This window comes from Molothrus aeneus, chromosome 2 (genome assembly GCF_037042795.1).
Source record: "Molothrus aeneus isolate 106 chromosome 2, BPBGC_Maene_1.0, whole genome shotgun sequence".
NCBI classification, from domain to species: Eukaryota; Metazoa; Chordata; class Aves; order Passeriformes; family Icteridae; genus Molothrus; species Molothrus aeneus.
The window spans coordinates 15,709,793-15,726,215 of record NC_089647.1 but is presented as its reverse complement, the minus strand read 5'-3'; the positions used below and the strand labels follow the sequence as shown (position 1 = coordinate 15,726,215).

Here is a 16,423-nt window from a genome sequence, read left to right as displayed (position 1 = left end):
GGAACTGGGATGGTGGTTGCTTTGTCCTGCAATAATAGCAAGCTGGTTCCACGGGACACCTTCACGCTGCTGGGGCCATCAGGTTGGTGTTTGGGGTGCCCACAGGCTGCACCTGCACAGGGGGTTCCTAGATCCAGCCCTCATTAGTGCCCTACCTGAGGGTTGGGAAGCCCATGGCCCTGAGAGAGTGGTGGGGTGCAGTGGGAGAAGGGTGGGCACACCCCTGCATCACAGGGGGCTACTCCCTGGGTCAGGATGCTCAGCTCTGCTGGGGGAAGAGATGCATCCCAAATGTTCTCTTGAGTTGGGGGCATCTGGTGGGCTGGGGTAGCTGCAGAAGCCCCTAGAAAAGCAGCCAACACCCAAGTTTGGGGAGAGAGGGGCTTGCTGAGCCCCTTGGTCCAGAAAAAGGGAACCAGCACCAGGCACCCCCAGATCCTTCATCCCCAGCACTGGGAGAGTGAGGGCTCTGTGGGTTTGGGATGGGGCTGAGGGGTATTTTGGCATCCTGACTTATCCCCCCAGAGCACCAGCCACAGTGCCAGGGTGCTGGCAGTCTTTGCCATTCCCTCCTCACACCATTTGTCCGGCCTTTAAGTCTCTTACAAAACAGCCCCTGTGGTGTTGCCTAATCCCAGAGAGGAATGCAGTGGGTCAGCACTGGGAGGATTTGTGCTTGGCAGGGGCCACAGCCAGGGTGACCCCCCAAACCCCAGCAGCCAGCTGGGTTACAGCATCTCCCTATCTTGGTTTTGCTTCTGGAATATCCTCATCTTGTTTAGCACAGAGGTTAAATGATTAATGATTGGAGGAGGGAACCTAGCAAAGGCCTGATGAATTATTTACTTGGTGAGGGCAAAGGGCCCGACAGCAATGGGAGCTGTCAGCCTGGCACACCGGGGACTTCCCTTGCTGGAGTTGTGTCCCCATCCCTGTCCCTGGTGAGCAGCAAGGAGGGCCCTCAGCCACCCCAGATAGTGCTGGGACAGCGCCAGTGGTGAGTGCTGGTGCAGCTGTCCCTTCCTGCCAGGTCTGTCCGACCACTGCATCGATGTCCTGGCACAGCAGGGGATGTTGGCACTGGTGTCAGTGGGTGACACTGGTGGCAATTCCTTGGCTCTGGCCAGGATGGGGGACATTTGTGGGAGCCCCATCGTGGTGTCACTGTGTTTCCCTCTGCTCCTCCACAGCCGGTGCCCAGCTGGGGTGGAGCCTGCCTGTGCTGGTGTCACTGGGATGTGGTGACAGCCATGTCACCCAGCACCATCACTTATCCATTTTCAGTAATAGATGAGGGCTTTCTAGGTGTGGAGGTGGAAGAGAGAATTTTATTCTGATTCAGGGATTTTTGTGGTGCTGGGACCAGTGGAAAGGTCCTGGGTGCTGCTGATTTCTCTGGTGCTGCCAGCAAGGAGCCACAGGGGTCAGCCAGCCCCGTGTCCCGGTTGCTCCTTCCTTGGACACTTGATCCTGGGAGCCTGAAGCAAAGCCAAACTGTACCAGGAAGTGCCAGGGAAGTGGCACTGTGGCCACATCCTAGCAGCACCACTGAGATGCTGGTGTCTCCAGGTGTAGGAGTCACTGGCTGTGGGGACCCCATGGTGCCTCAGGCTCGGCAGTGTCCAGTTCGTGCCGGGTTGAGAGCGAGCTTTGCTCAGCTGTGCACTTTGCACCGAAACCGCAAGTGCTGCTGAGGGGCCTGCCTGAGTCACAGAAAATGTGACTCTGACAGCAGATCAGACTGGCCTATTTACAGCTCCAGGAAATCCTCTGGCTCCTTCTTAGCAGGTCTAGAGAAACCTCCAGCAAACACAAAATAAGATGGTGCTGGGGTCACAAGCAATGCTGTGTGTGCTGGCGTGACGGGATCTGCCTCCTGCCTGGAACCTGCTGAGGCTGTGATGCTGGTGGGTGGGAAGGGCAGGCATCCCATCTGCTGCTTGTGGGATAACAGGGATTTGCCCTGCCAACAGCTACGGTGTGGGACGGGTGTTCTGCTGCAGGAGCTGGGACATCAATGAGCCCCATGTCCCATGCTCTGGATGCCACAAGGGCACTCTGCTAGGTGTGTGCACCAAGGGTGCTGTACAGGTGCTCCAGGGTGTGGTGCCATGCCAGAGCAGTGCCAGGGACAGACAGGGCTCTGGAGCTGGGAGCAATGCCATAGTGGGCATATGGTCTGTGAGGAGGGGTTTGGTGTGGTTTGGGTCGGGGGCTCCAGTGACAGCACCTTGCCACTGGCTGTGATAGGGACAGTCTGGGAGAGGGGACAGCCTTCTGGATCCACCTGTCCATGTCACCCTATCCTGGCTTGCTGCTGTAAACCAGGAGCTGCATCCTGGAGGGTGACAGCCCTGAGGTGCAGCCAACAGCTCCCCTGCCCTTGAATCATGCATATTCAGGTATATTCCCTGATTATCCACAATGTGCCACAGCCCAAATGCCACCCCCTGGGACCAAGCTGGGGTCCCATGGTGCCTTCATCCCTAAAGGGATGGCCTCTATGTTTCAATGCCTAAACTGGGACCCTCCAGCATTTCCACACCCCTGCATCCCCCCAGTTCAGGACTGGGTGATCCTGGGGACACAGCATGGTTGGAGGCTGGGAATATTGGTTTTGGGACTCCAACTTCACCTGGTGTGTGTTTTGAGACCGATCCTGATGCTGTTGTCTCCATTCCCAGGTCCTGATGTCATCCTGAGCATTGCTGGCAACAGAAGATGCACTGAGTGGTGCAGGTTTCTGTGGCCAGCCCCTGCCATGGAGGAGGAGGGATCTCTGCCGGTGGCCGCCTGGCTGTCTGCCGTCCACCTCGACCAGTATGTGGAGAGCTTCCAGCAAAGCGGGCTGTGGTCGGTGTGGGACTGCCGGGCTCTGACGGACGAGGGGCTCACCCGCCTTGGGGTGCTGCTGCCCGGCCACCGCCGCCGCATCCTCCTGGGCTTGCAGAAAGCCTTCGCCGAGGCGCCGCCGCCCGCCGGGACTCAGCAGCCCCCTGGCAGCAAACCTGTCCCCATGAAGCGCCACATCTTCCGTCCGAGCGCTGCAGCAGCGCCGGAGCAGCCGGAGCCCCGGTGCCCGCCGGTGCCCGCTGGGACACCCCCGCTGGAGCCAGAGAGGGGGGCAGGCTTCACCCAGCTGCCCCCACCCATCCCACCGAGGGTGGGCTGCCGCCCTCCCCTCAAATTCTCGCCATCGCTATCGGGGGACAGCCCCGAGCCCCCCCCTGTGTCCTGCAGCCATCTCCCAGCCCTGGAGGACCCCTCTCCAGCAGCCCTCGGGGAGAAGCCCTCCGCCGACAGCAGGGCCAGACTCCCGCTGCCACCACTGCCGGCCAAGCGACACCAGGTGGAAACCAAGTGCCAGAGCCTGAAGGGCCCCCCAGTGCCTGACCGCCCCCCCGTGCTGCCCCCCAGGGCTGTGTCCCACAGGAGGTAAGGGGGGGTGGCAGGGGCATGCCCTGGGGACGCCCCAAGATGGCTGGGTCTGTGTAGGGGCTACTGGGATGGGGGTGGGACCCTCATGGGTTACCCTGGAGTACCTGTGCTCTCCTCAGACCTTAGCACATCTCCTGGGGGTACCCCCAGCCCCAGCCCATCCCATGGGGGTACTAACCCTTCCCCCAACCCCAGCACAACCCCTGGGGGTACCCCTGCCCCAGGCCACAGCACATTTCCCTGGGCTACCAGCACCGGGGCGAGGGGTGCTGAAATACTTATTTTGGCTCTAGCTGCATGTATCCACCCTGCTCATGCTAGTCACCCAGGTAATCCCAGCCTGGCATGGACTGGGTGCCATCCCCACAGCAATGTAGAGCCCTGCCCTCCCCCTACCTGCAGTGTAGGCAGTGCTGAAGCCTGAGGATCTCTTGACACCAGTGGGTGCAAGACAGTGAACTACCATGCACAGGGAGCACAGGGCAAAGCTGCTGCCAGCTCCTGTGGCCAGGTGACAGGGGAGCAGGCTGGAATTTCGGGACAGCAGCACCTGCAGCCCCTCCTTTGATGTCCCAACCACCCAGTGCACTCCCGAATCCTGCAGAGCACAAGCAGATGTGGGGGTGAGGACTGGGAGTGCAGTTTGGAGGGGGCAGACAAGCTCCTGGGTGCCAGCACCCTCCCAGGGTGAGGTGGGGGAATGTCACCAAGCTTGTGTGGCCCCCCTGCCCCAGGAGTCCTTTCCTGCAACCTCCCCAGGACCCACAGACTCTAAGGGATATGCTCCTGGAGCTGGGGTGTTGGGTGCCAGCTGTGCCGTGGGTTTAGTGCAGTCTGTGCTGGGTGTTGGATGCCAGCTGTGCCATGCTGGTTTGGTGCTGGATGTGCCATGGGTTTAGTGCTATCCATGCTGGTATGGTGCCAGCTGTGCCATGGGTTTAGTGCTGTCCATGCTGGGTGTTGGATGCCAGCTGTGCCATGGGTTTATTTAGTGCCATCCATGCTGGGTGTTGGATGCCACCTGTGCCAGTGTTCTGGTTCTTGGCATGCTGGTTTGGTGCTGGATGTGCCATTGGTTTAGTGCCATCCATGCTGGGTGTTGGATGCCAGCTGTGCCAGCGTTCTGGTACTTGCCATGCTGGTTTGGTGCCAGCTATGCTGTGGGTTTAGTGCTGTCCATGCTGGGTGTTGGATGCCAGCCGTGCCAGCATTCTGGTGCTGGCTGTGCCGTGGGTTCTTTCTGGCCACTCTGAGGATTTGGTGCTAGCCATGCCTCTGCCTCGGCCAGCTCAGGAAGTTTTGCTGTTTTTAGCCTGCAGGAAGTGCCGGGGTGAGAAGCTGCGCTCCCCGCCGGCCTCCCCCGGCCCTCCCCGCTTACCGATCGCTCTCACCGCGGTTCCTGTCACCTGCCCAGGTAGGGGGGCATGGCTGGCACGGTGCCGGGCGTGCCGCGCAGGAGCGGCCGCCGCGGCCCGGGGCGGAGGGATTTTTGGGATAGGATCGAGCGCTGCCGGCGCTACCGGGTGCGCCTCTCGCCGTGCCGGCTGTTTCCTGCCCCGGCCTGTGAGCCACAGGCACTGCTGGTTCCTGCTGCCCCGGGACTCCAGGGCGTCCTGCTGCGGAACAGACGCTGCCCATCCTGGCACGGCACCCCCAAGGCTGCGCACTCCGGGGCCGGGATTCCCCCCTGGGGCCGCCCCGCGGGATCTGGGGGTGCATAAGGGTCCCTTGGGAGATGCATCAGGACCGTGAGACTCAGGACGGGATGGGCCAGGCGGCGGTGGCTGAACGGCACCCCCGGACACAAGGGTGCTCCCGTGGCTCGGGGGACTCTGGGGACACAGTGGCAGAGCCCCGGGGGCTGTGCCGCTGTGGGACAGCTGGGTGGCCACAGGGCCCTGGCACCTGGTGTGCCGTCATGCACTCATAACATAGATTACACCTCGAGGTATGTGTTGATGCTTGGTAGCAACAAAAGAAAATATATATGGGGTGTGTGTGTGTGTATAGTTGTGTGTATGTATATATTTCTGACATAGATCTTGATGCTGTAGTCAATATATCCAGGAGCCTATCTGTGCACCCTTATGTATGTTACATGTGTATTATGTGGATATATTGGGGAGTTCAAAACTAACCAGCCGAACCCCAAAACTCTGATTTCCAAAATCACTTTAATTGTATGACCAGGAATATATTTGCTATAGGTGGGTTCTTGTTTTGAGAACATTTTAAAAATAAAGAGCTATCATTTCCTAAGAAATTCTTCTCTCTGAGGGTGGTGAGGCCCTGGCACAGGCTGCCTGAGAAGTTGGAGCTGCCCAATCCCTGGAAGTGTTCAAAGCTGGGTTGGGTGGGGCTTGGAGTAACCCGGGGTTGTAGGTGTCCCTGCCCATGGCATGAGATAAGCTTTAAAGTCTTTTCCCAACCAGACCATTCCATAGTTCTGTGGCTCATTGGCCAGTGCTGGTGCCTGGCCATGCCCTGGCTGGAGGAGGTGCTGTGGTGCAGGACAGCTGGCACGGACAAGGGGGGGCATTCAGGAGGGTGAAGGTATGAGTCACCCTATGGTGGGTGTTGGGTCCCAGCTCTGTGTGTGGGGCAGCATCTGCTGGGAGCTTGGGAAGCTATCCACACTGGGGCTCCCTGCAGTGATGGGTGACTGGTCACAGTGCTTGGTCTGAGGGAGCTCCACAGCCCTGGGGTGCTGCTGTTGGCCCCAAACCCATCTCCTGCCCCCTGGGGGCACCTGACTCTGGTGCCTGCAGCCAGTGAACATGAAAGGCCTGGGGTTGGGGGGATACTGCTGGGCTGTCCAAGGACCAACTACAGTGGAGGATGCTTGCCCATGTTGGGGCTGATGGTTGCTCATGTCTGGATGTTCCTTGCCCATGCTGAGCTGATGCCTACATCAGGGTGATGCTTGCCCAGGTCTGGATGGTACCTGCCCACATCAGGGTGATGCTTGCCCAGGTCTGCATGGTACCTGCCCACATCAGGGTGATGCTTGCCCAGGTTTGCATGGTACCTGCCCACATCAGGGTGATGCTCACTGCATCCAGGCTGGGACTGGGGCTCTTGGCCAGCAGCTGTGAGGCAGCTGCATTGGTCTGGCCCTGTCTCTGGGCAGGAATGAGACCCCACCATAACCCCTTGTGGATGCGGAGGTGCTCACAGGGGAGGGATCTCTGAGAATGAGGGCTGAGGAAGAGCTGAAGCACCCCTGTGTATGCAAACATCCTGGGAGCAGAGCAAGTGACCTGGGCATTTCTGGGGTGACACCATCCACCCATCTCCCCTCACTTCCGGCTTGCTGCCGTGGTCCCTGGCGCTTCCTCCTAGCTGCTTGCAGAGCCATATTGTGGTTTCCTCCAGGCCATGCTCAACTCTGAGTTCTTACCATCCCCCCAAACCCTGGGCCACCCCAAGCATTTCTGTGCTAGGAGGTGACAGGATCATCCCAACCCTGCTGGGTGTGAGATGTCTGAGATACCACCTGCCACGGGTTGATGGCAGCAACTGTGTCCAACACTGGGAGCTCTCTCTCACCACTTCTGCACTTCATGCCACCCTCCCAGTGCCAGCAGCGGGGCTGTGAGCCCCCCAGTTTTGGCCACTGGTGGCTCAGACCTAGACACCCCACAGAGGATCCCATGAGCATGTCTGCATCCTGATTGTGGGATGAGGCTGTCAGTGAGGGGGGGCACACCCTCTCCATGCCCAGGAGATGGTCTAGGGATTAGAGAAGCCCCCTGAGCAGCTGGTGGTGGGAGAGTGTTGTACAAAGTGATGTCCAAGGAAGTGATGACAGAAGACTCCTTTTTGGAGGGCTGGGTGAGCTGGGCAGAGGTGGTGGCCTGGGCAGAGGTTTGGCTTTGGGGTGGTGGCTGTGGGAGAGCCGCCCTCTCTGCCCCCCCTTAGAAGAGAGGCCTAGATAAAGGGTATGAAAGGGTAGATAAAGGGTAAATAGATAAAGGGTAGCATTCAAGGTGCTGCTTAGATAAGGGACAGCACATAATGCACTGGTTTGCCACTTCTCTAATGGCAGAGGTGGCACCAGTCAGACCCTGCCTGGAGCAGGACTGGCATCCTTTGGGCATGGCTGCAGAGGGGTCCAGGAAGTGCAGGGGGTGATAGGGCACCCAATATACCCCAGGGAGCCATGGGGAGACATGAAACCCAGGGATGCCACAGCAGCAGATGGTGACAGGTGGAGCAGGCAGAGCAGTGGGGAGGGTGTTTTGGGAAACTGGGGTGTTATTTGTGCCTGAGCTCTGTGGGTGCCCATCCTGCTGGTCCCTGAGATGGTGGGGCTAGGGGCTGGACAGGACTGGGTGGGGCTGAGCCAGAAACCCTCCTGAGCAGTCCCCTTCCAGGAGATGGGGGTTGTCCTGGCCTGAGGCTTGTCATCTCACTGCTGGCCATGGGGCTTGTGTTGCAGCCCCCCAGCCACACCCCTGATGGGGGCAAACACCATCCTGGGTGGCTGCACAGATGCAGAGCCCAGCCAGGCTCTTGCTGGAGGCTCTGTGGCTTGTGCACTGTCACCTCTATGTCTCTGGGTCTCTGCACACCTGGGTGCTCCGGCACCTCCTGCCTGGTGGTGTTGGGAGCAGTGCTGCTCCACTGCCCATGCTCCCCTCCTTCCCTGCCAGCATTCCCTAATGTATGGATGGTTGTGGCTGGTTCCCATGGAAATGGCTGCTGAGAAATGAGGTCAGGCTGACCCAGGGAGAGCCAGCACTCCCGTCCTCCCCTGCTTCCTGCTCCAGCCAGGGAGGAGTTTCTTCTCCAGCTCACCCCAAGCTAAGGGAAAGCTCTTGGTGCTGGGAGGCACATCCCCAGAAGCCATGGCATAATGATGGCATCCTTGGCCATGGAATCATGGGATCGCAGAGTGGTTTGGATTGGATGGGACCTTAAAGCTCCTTTAGTTCCACCCCACTTGCCAAGGGCAGGGACACCTCCCACTAGACCAGGTTGCTCCAAGCCCCATCCAGCCTGGACTTGAACATTTGCAGGCATGGGGCAGTCACAGCATCTCTAGGCAACCTGTGCCTAGAGGGCCTCACCACCCTCAGAGGGGAGAACTTCTTCCCAATATCCAGTCTAACCAGCTGTTCCTTTTTGTGGTGCAGTGGGAGGTAGCTGGGGCAAGGATGGGGATAGTGCCAGCATGCAGCTCCCCTGGGGCTCACTTGCCTGGGGCTTGGGGTGGAAATTCTGCCCACTGCTTCTGTCCTCTCCTGGATTCAGGGATGCTTCAAAGGTACCTTGTATTTTTATACCCTGGAGAAACTTAATTTCCTGCCCTTGAAAACACCATTACCCCAGAGGTTTCTGTTGATTGCCTGTCACCTTTCAGTCTCAGGAAGGCAGGAAGCAAGGAACAGGAGGTAGGAGTGGCTGAGCCCAGCTGCTGTGGAGAGGAGGACAGTTCCAATGGTTCCTTTCTCCACTGGTCAAGGTTTTGGGGCTGGGGGCATTCCTCACTGAGCCAGGAGAAGCTCCATTTCCAGGATTTCTTGCTGCCATAGCAGCCACCCTGGATCTCCAGTGTCCACTCCACCATAAGGAAGCTTGTGGCACAGAGCATCCCTAGGACCCCCATCCTGCTCAGGGAACTTTGTGGCCACTTGCAAACCAGCTAAGGAAGCAACTCTGCCATTGTTTAGACTGGAGGAAAGAAAACAACCTGCTCTGGGATGTGGCTTCAAGGCTGTGGGCGGCTTTAGGTGTCCCAGAGTCAGATAAGGATCCTGGGCCGTGAAGCACACACAGGGGAGTGAGGCTGGATGCCAGGAAAACGTTTCCAGGCTACAAAAGTAGTCATATAACCCAAGCACAGCTTTACCTTGGGGTCTTAGGAATTGCTTTGTGGGTCTGGGTCTGCTGGGGTTTGGTCTCTTTTGGGGGTTCTCTGTGACCCCCCTGCAGGTGTATCAGGGTTGGGAAGCAAGGCAGGAGGGGCTGGCATAAGGCAGTGCTTGCTCCTCTCCCCCACAGCATCCCTGTGAAGGAGGAGGTGCCCATCACTGAGAGAGCAGCTGGTGTCACCCTGTCCTCCCCGCTGCCCCCGCCCCGCTCCAAGGCGCCAGCACCGACGCCACCTGCGCTGCCCTCCAAGGCCAGCCTTCCCTTCGTGCCAGAGTTTGGTGAGTACCAGGGGAGCCTCTCCACTCTTCCCCCGTCACAAATCTTGCCTTGGGATATTTGGCTGCCAATCCATCAGCATCCATCCCATGGGTGCTGTGCCTGCCTTCTTGGCAGTTTGTTCCTCTGTCCTTGCTGTGGTCTTTTTCTTCTCTATCCCCTTTCTTGCCTTCTGGGCTGGGGGAGTCAGGGGTGCAAGGCCTGGGCTGGGGGATTTAGGGTGTGTGAGGTCTGAGCTGGGCACTTCAGGGAAGGGGTGTAAGACCTGGGTTGGTAGTTTCAAGGGATGCAAGATGTGGACTGGGGGTTTGGGTGCAGCCTCTCCTATGGCAGAGCAAAGGTTTCTGTGGGTGCTGGAAGCACACACACTCACAGAGGAAAAGTGAACCTATTAGGGGGGTGAAATGCAGATGTCTCTGATTCTGGGATCCCAGGATGCCTTTGCATCCCCCAGCCCCATCCTCAGGGTGTCCCTGGGGCTCAGCCAACTGCAGGGAGCAGTGCTGAGCTGGGGACCCCATGGAGAGGTGAAGGTTTGGCCTCAGGGTGCAGCCCTGGTTGGACTGCACTTCAGCTGGAACAGCTCTGCTGGAAGGAAGAGGAAGGGCTGAGTTGTGTGGGGTGCTGGGTGCCTCTCAAGGGCAGCAGCCCTTCAGGAAGCAGCACTGGCTTAACTGGGATCTGGGGTGTGTTTCAGAAGCTGGGAGAAGCTGTGGACAGGTTATCAGGACAGAGCTTATCTGTTTGTTGGGGGTGCATGGAGGAAAGCTGCTCCCACCCTGATGGGCTTGGGATGCAGAGTTTGCAGGGGGTTTCTGTGGTGCCAAGGTGAGCACCTACCTGCACCCCTCAACCCACTGCAGCCTGAGAGCATCCTTGCCTGCTGCCAGGGCCCAAACACCATCATCTGGGTTGTGGTTTTGGGAGGAATCTGATCCAGATTCTCAGTGGGATTTGGGAGTGGGTGTCTGCCAGGGCCAGGTGCTCTGGGGCCACTTGTTCCCTGTGGGGTTACAATCCTGACCAGGATTCCTGCTGATGTGGGTGCTGGGTGAGGAGGAACCATCTCTCACTCCCATCATCATCTGGGATCTCATTTCCACGGTGCACAAGCTCGGGAGCTGATAAGGAATGGGAGAGGAGGAAGGGGAATTCACCCTGGCAAACCAGCTGTGGAAAAATCCCCTGGGAACCCCCAGCAGCAGGAGCTCCCAGGCAGAGACACGAGAGCCTGGATGGAGCCATGGTGCTGGGGCTAGTGTCACCAAGTCCCCTTCTGGCGAGGCCAGGAGTGTCAGGACAGTGCTGGGAGGTGCCACTAGTGGGACTTTGCCCTTTCCCAGCTCTTCCCCAAACTCCTTGATAAAACCTTTGTTGACACAAGAATGGGTTGTTATTTGCCAAGGGCAAAGCAAAGGGAAGCCAGCCATGCCTGCATCCTCTTCACAGGCTCCAGGATAGCAGGGGGAACTGGGACCCCTTGCTCCACCCCAGCTGATTCCCAGTATCTTCCCTCTCCTTTGTCAGATGACTCAGACTACGAGGACTCGGCGTGGGAGGAGGAATTAGCCAGACCGGCGGGGGAGATGGCCAAGGTTGGTCCCACTGTGGGGCTGGAGGTGGGCAGGAGCTAGCAGGGTGACTGGCCCTAAGGACAGGTACCAGCCTTGGGATGATCCAGAGATACTGGTTAGGGCTGGAGGAGCATGTTGGCAGTGGCTAGAGAGGGGTTCTGTCTCCCTGAGCACCCACTGGGTCTCCCATGGGGGATGGAACCCCAGAGATGGAACTCGGCTCTTCAATGTCCTTGGGAAGTATCTATCAGGTCTCTCAGTGGTGCTGGGACTCGAGGGTCCCTGGGGAGCACGCACCAGGTCTCACCCACGTGTCCCCAGGAAGCACTCACTGTTCCTCTGGGGTCTCTGGGGAGCACCCCCAGCTGTGCAGCACACCACACTGGCATGCCCAGAGTGTGTGCTAGTAGACATCTCCAGCACTGCATCTTGAATGTAATCCCTGGACTGTGAATTTCTGCCTGCCTCCCTCGCTCTCTGGGGTGGGAACAGATGGATTTGAGGAGTCCCAGAAGCTGGAGAGGTCCCTGAACACCTGAAGCCCCATCTACCTTGGCTTGGGAACACCAGGGCCAAGGAGGCAATGCCAGATTTCTCATGAAGCTCCAACATGTTAAGCTGCTATAAAGAACCATCCTGGTGTTCAGCTCCTCCCTTGGCTACACTTTTCTCTCTCTGTGAGCCTCAGCATGCCTCTTCCTGGGCACCCTGGCACTGTGGGCACCCACTGAGCTGGGGATGGGCTGGTGACATGGCATCGTGTCCCCTCTCCTTCCATCCAGCCTGCACCCTTCACGGTGTGGTAGTGGCACCAAGGAGACCCCAGGTGTCATGGACATATTTTATGAAAAATCCTTTTGCTAGGATTTTTTCTTCTGAGAAGCTGAGAGGCCTCAGAAATGAAATGTAAACAATAATTATCTGCTGCTGTGGAATGCAACAGGTGCATCTTTGATTGGTCTCATGTGGTTGTTTTTAATTAATGGCCAATCACAGTCCAGCTGACTTGGACCCTCTGGTCAGTCACAAGATTTTATTATCATTCCATTCCTTTCTATTCCTTTCAAGCCTTCTGATGAAATCCTTTCTTCTATTCTTTTAGTATAGTTTTAATATATAATTTTCTTTTAATATAATATATATCATAAAATACTAAATCACCCTTCTGAAACATGGAGTCAAGATTCTCATCTCTTCCCTCATCCTGGGACCCCTGTGAACACCCCCACACCCAGGTGTCACCTGTGTGTGTCTCTGCAGGAGGATGCTGAGCCTAGGATGGGGCGACCACGCTCTGTGCGTTTCAACAGCCTCTTCAGTGAAGATGAGTTTGGTGAGGACCAGCCCAGTGCATCCCCTGCCAGGTACGAGCTTGGCTGCCGTGTTCTGTGCAGGGCACATGTGTGTGATGCTGCTGACGTGCTGTGTGTGTGTATAGGCAAAAAATATCTGTACCAGGGGCTGGTTTATTTTTTTTGTGTGTGTGGGGTGTGAGCACAGGCAGAGAGCTCCTGTGTATGGCAGGGCAGGTGAGTGTGCCAGGTCAGGGCTTCTTGTGCATGCACAGCTCCACAGCGTGCACACAGAGGGGCACACACAGGACCTGTGAATGGGAGTACGTGTGGGTGTGTGCGAGCAGAGAGCAGCTCTGCACATCACTGGGTTGGGGCTGCAGTCTTGGGGGTGCCCCTGTCGCCCCTCCCAGAGCTGGGACTCAGGCCTGGGCTGTCCCTGGGACTGGGGGGCACACCAGGACTCCACCGAGGGGACTGTCCCCAGTGTCCCCGCTTGCATACAGCTGGCCTGCATTGCCTGTGCCTCAGGGAAGGTCACAGGGAGGCTGAAGCATGCCGGGGAAACCTCAGCCCCTCCCGGGACCTGCCAGCTCTTAACCCCCTCCCTCGGCTCCTCATCCCCAGTGGTGGCAGCAGCTGGAGTGACAGGGAGCCCAGCCTGCACCTGCCTGCCCCCAACGCCTTCCCTAGCAGCAGCCCCGGCACACTCAGTGACAGCATGGAGGGCACCAGTGCCACCAGCCTGCTGTCACCCACCATCAGAGAAGGGTGGCTGGACAAGAACCCGCCACAGGGGTGAGTGATGTACTGGGGGTCCCTGTGTGACATAGAAGCGTAATTGTCCCCTCCTTTTCTCACCTGTCATTCCTGCTCATGGGGGTGTGCTTTTGCTTTGGTGAAAATCCATTGCTAGGGGTTCCTTCCACTCCCTTCTAACCTGTGATTTAGGCTAGAAACACTCATTTTTTGTGAGAGAGCCTTCTCTCACCAGTTGTTGTACAGACTTTGCTGAGAAGGGGAGGCTGCAGCTCGACCTTCCTCTCAGACCCTGCATCACTAGGAAAAGAGCTGCTTTTCCTCTGGGGGAGCCCTGGAATAGTAGTGACCACAAGAGAAGCTGTCAGGGATGAGGTGGGGTGTCTGGACTGAGCTGTGCATTTGGGATTGCTGGGTTTGCTGCAGGAGGAGGTGGTGATAGCCCCTATCCCATGGGGTAGCAGCCCCAAATCCTGGGCTCATGGGGGATAGTCAGAGCAGTGCAACAGTAAAACAGGGGAAGTGCTGGGCTTGTGTCTGTGTGCTCCAGGGTGAGTGAGCCAGGGAGTCATGGGGAACCAGTGATCCCCAGGGAGTCTAGTGGACCCAGTGAGCACAGCCAGCACAGTGTGCACAGGGAGCCCACTCAAAGAGCCCCTGCACTAGCTGGGAAGCAACAATCAAGCAGGAGATGAGACAGGAGCTTCTTAATCTGGGCTCCGAGTAAGCCCCGAGGCAGCAGTTCCACCGTGGAGGAGGAAGCTCAGCTGTTTGCAATAGAGTAGCCCTGCTGCTGGGGAAGTGAGAGCAGCTGGAAGGTCCCTGGGAAACCCCTGCTCCAGCAAACCTTTCCTGAGTAAACAAGCCCTTCAGCAACCGTGTTCCTGCTGCCACAGCCCCACCAGCATGGGGGGACCTGGATGTTCAGTGCTGGTAGGGGGCTGCATGGCAGGGCTTGCTGTAGCTGTGTTGGAAAGGGCTTGGCTCCTCCTGCAGCCCTAATCCTAAAGCTATGGGCTGAAGAGTGTTCTGCCTTTTCCTGTGGTGCGTGGTTGGTGTGCATTCTCAGCTGGGGAGGGCAAAGGGGTCTCTGGTGGGCTGTCTTCCAGACATCTGTCACCTGTATCCTCATCCTGACAGAGATGCATGGCTTCTCCCTCTGCTCTGGTGCCACTGACCCCTCCTGGATTGAATCCTGCCAAGCTGTTAGGGGCAGCCCTTGTTCTCAGCTCCATGTTTTAATTGGTGCCTGGAGGAAAGCGTAAAGTCCCCATTGCTATCCCCAACAGCAACATGAGGGCACAGGGAGAGGGCACAGGATCAAGGGCTGGGGACTTCAAGGGCTGGCTGAGACAGGCCTCTTATCCCTGTGCAGGATAGAGGACTGGGGATATAGCATCAGACCAATGGTTGGGGACACAAGGCAGAATGGAGGGGTGGGGACATGGCATATGATGGGGGGTTGGGGACATCGAGGGCTGGGGACACAGGGCAGGATCAATGCTGAGGTGGCCCCAGGCTTTTGGCAATTGGGGCGTGAACACGCAAGCAGAATCATCCTGAGTTCAAGGGCATCCCCTCCAATGGGTCCCTCCCATCCCCTCCCAGGTCCTACATCTACCAGAGGCGCTGGGTGAAGCTTGACACTGACTACCTCCGCTATTTTGACAGTGAAAAGGTGGGTGAAGAAGATGGATCTGGGGGTTTGGGATGAGAAGGTGGCAGAGGAGCTGCCCCAGCAGGGCCACCTCCCTCTGGCCATCCCAGCTCAGAGACATGGCTGTACCAAGGGTCAGTATCCCAGGGAGCAGCCATGGCTGGGTGCTAGGGATGAGGCTCAGAGTCTCCTGGACACTGGAGCTGGAGCATTGGGAGCCTGGGGCACTAACAGCCCCGTTTGACACAGACATGAGCAGCGTGTCTCCCACTCCCTGACTCAGGATACCTACTCCAAGCGGCTCATCCCCGTCTCCTCCATCTCCCGCGTCTCCAGTGTTGGGGACCAGAAATTTGAGGTTGTCACCAACAACCGCAACTTTGTGTTCCGGGCTGAGAATGATGGTGAGTGACAGTGACAGTGACAGGGGTTCCTGTTCCCCAGCTCCTCTCCCTTCACAGCCCAAGGGATGGCTCCTGGGCTCAGGCTGATCCTGACCCGTCTCGCCTTTGGCCCCACAGCAGACCGCAATGAGTGGATACGGACCCTGCAGCAGATTGCGGAGGAGCGGAAGGGCAAAGCTGCAGTGAGGACATCGATGTCCTTAGCCACTGACAGTGCCACTGAGCTAGCTGATAAGAGTGGCTTCCTGGAGCTGCGGGGCTTTAAGCACAAGCTCTTTGTGGTGGTGGCTGGGGACAAAGTGTTCCTTTACAAGAATGCGGAGGTGGGTTGCTGGGGGGACTGTGGCACTATGGGGAACCCTGATGCCCCTTCCCTTTGCACCCCCAGCCTGAGCAGAGCAGCTGTGAGCCAGGGCACCCAGGCCTGCCACCATCCCTCAAATAGGGACAGCACAGAAGCCACAGGGTGCTTCCCTCTGAGACCCCCTCTCTGCTGGCTCTGAGACTTGGGATCTCCCAGAAGCATGATACCCACTGTAGCTGCTTCCAGAGTCTCTGGTGGCCTAGGTACACCCAGGATGAGAGCGGGGCAGTGAAGGGACAGAGTTATCCCAGCTCACAGGCATTGGATCCCATCATCCATCCCCCCCTCATCCCTTGCCCACGCTCCCCCACCAGGACTATCGGCTGGGGATTGGCATCACCTACATTGAGATGAATGTGGGGAACGTCAAGGAGGTGGATCGCCGGGGCTTTGACCTCACCACACCATACAGGATCTTTAGGTGAGCCCAGGGTGGGGAGGGGGTGCTGAGGCTGCTGCCCACCCTGAGCCATGGTATAGCTCACCCCCATCCCTCCTGGCAGCTTCTCTGCTGACTCGGAGCAGGAGAAGGAGGAATGGGTGGAGGCCATGCAGCAATCCATCACTGAGGCACTCTCCAACTCGGAGGTGGCTGAGAGGATCTGGGCAGTGGAGTCCAACCGCTTCTGTGCCGACTGCGGCTCCCCCAAACCCGACTGGGCCTCCATCAACCTCTGTGTCGTCATCTGCAAGAGATGTGCAGGTACCCATATCCAGAGGGGCACAAATGGGGATCCCTGGGGACCCCCAGACCTTTCCCACCCCAAAATGGGTCCCTAATG

General features: G+C 58.1%; 1 protein-coding gene across 4 annotated transcripts in view; it reads left to right on the top strand.

The window, feature by feature from the left end:
- Positions 1 to 2,700: 2,700 nt before the first annotated feature.
- The window catches only part of ARAP1 (ArfGAP with RhoGAP domain, ankyrin repeat and PH domain 1), a 28,195-nt gene continuing 14,472 nt past the window's right edge, over positions 2,701 to 16,423 (top strand). For 2 of the 4 annotated variants that reach the window (XM_066571971.1, XM_066571969.1), the window contains exons 1-10: positions 2,702 to 3,435; positions 9,445 to 9,593; positions 11,119 to 11,186; positions 12,426 to 12,529; positions 13,085 to 13,255; positions 14,825 to 14,894; positions 15,157 to 15,277; positions 15,395 to 15,600; positions 15,956 to 16,062; positions 16,145 to 16,344. In XM_066571971.1, the coding sequence (XP_066428068.1) occupies positions 2,762 to 3,435; positions 9,445 to 9,593; positions 11,119 to 11,186; positions 12,426 to 12,529; positions 13,085 to 13,255; positions 14,825 to 14,894; positions 15,157 to 15,277; positions 15,395 to 15,600; positions 15,956 to 16,062; positions 16,145 to 16,344 (1,870 nt within the window). In that variant the 5' untranslated portion in view covers positions 2,702 to 2,761. Of the gene's footprint in view, positions 3,436 to 9,444; positions 9,594 to 11,118; positions 11,187 to 12,425; positions 12,530 to 13,084; positions 13,256 to 14,824; positions 14,895 to 15,156; positions 15,278 to 15,394; positions 15,601 to 15,955; positions 16,063 to 16,144; positions 16,345 to 16,423 lie in introns of all 4 variants that reach the window. The other 2 variants (XM_066571970.1, XM_066571972.1) reach the window with 2 other exon arrangements.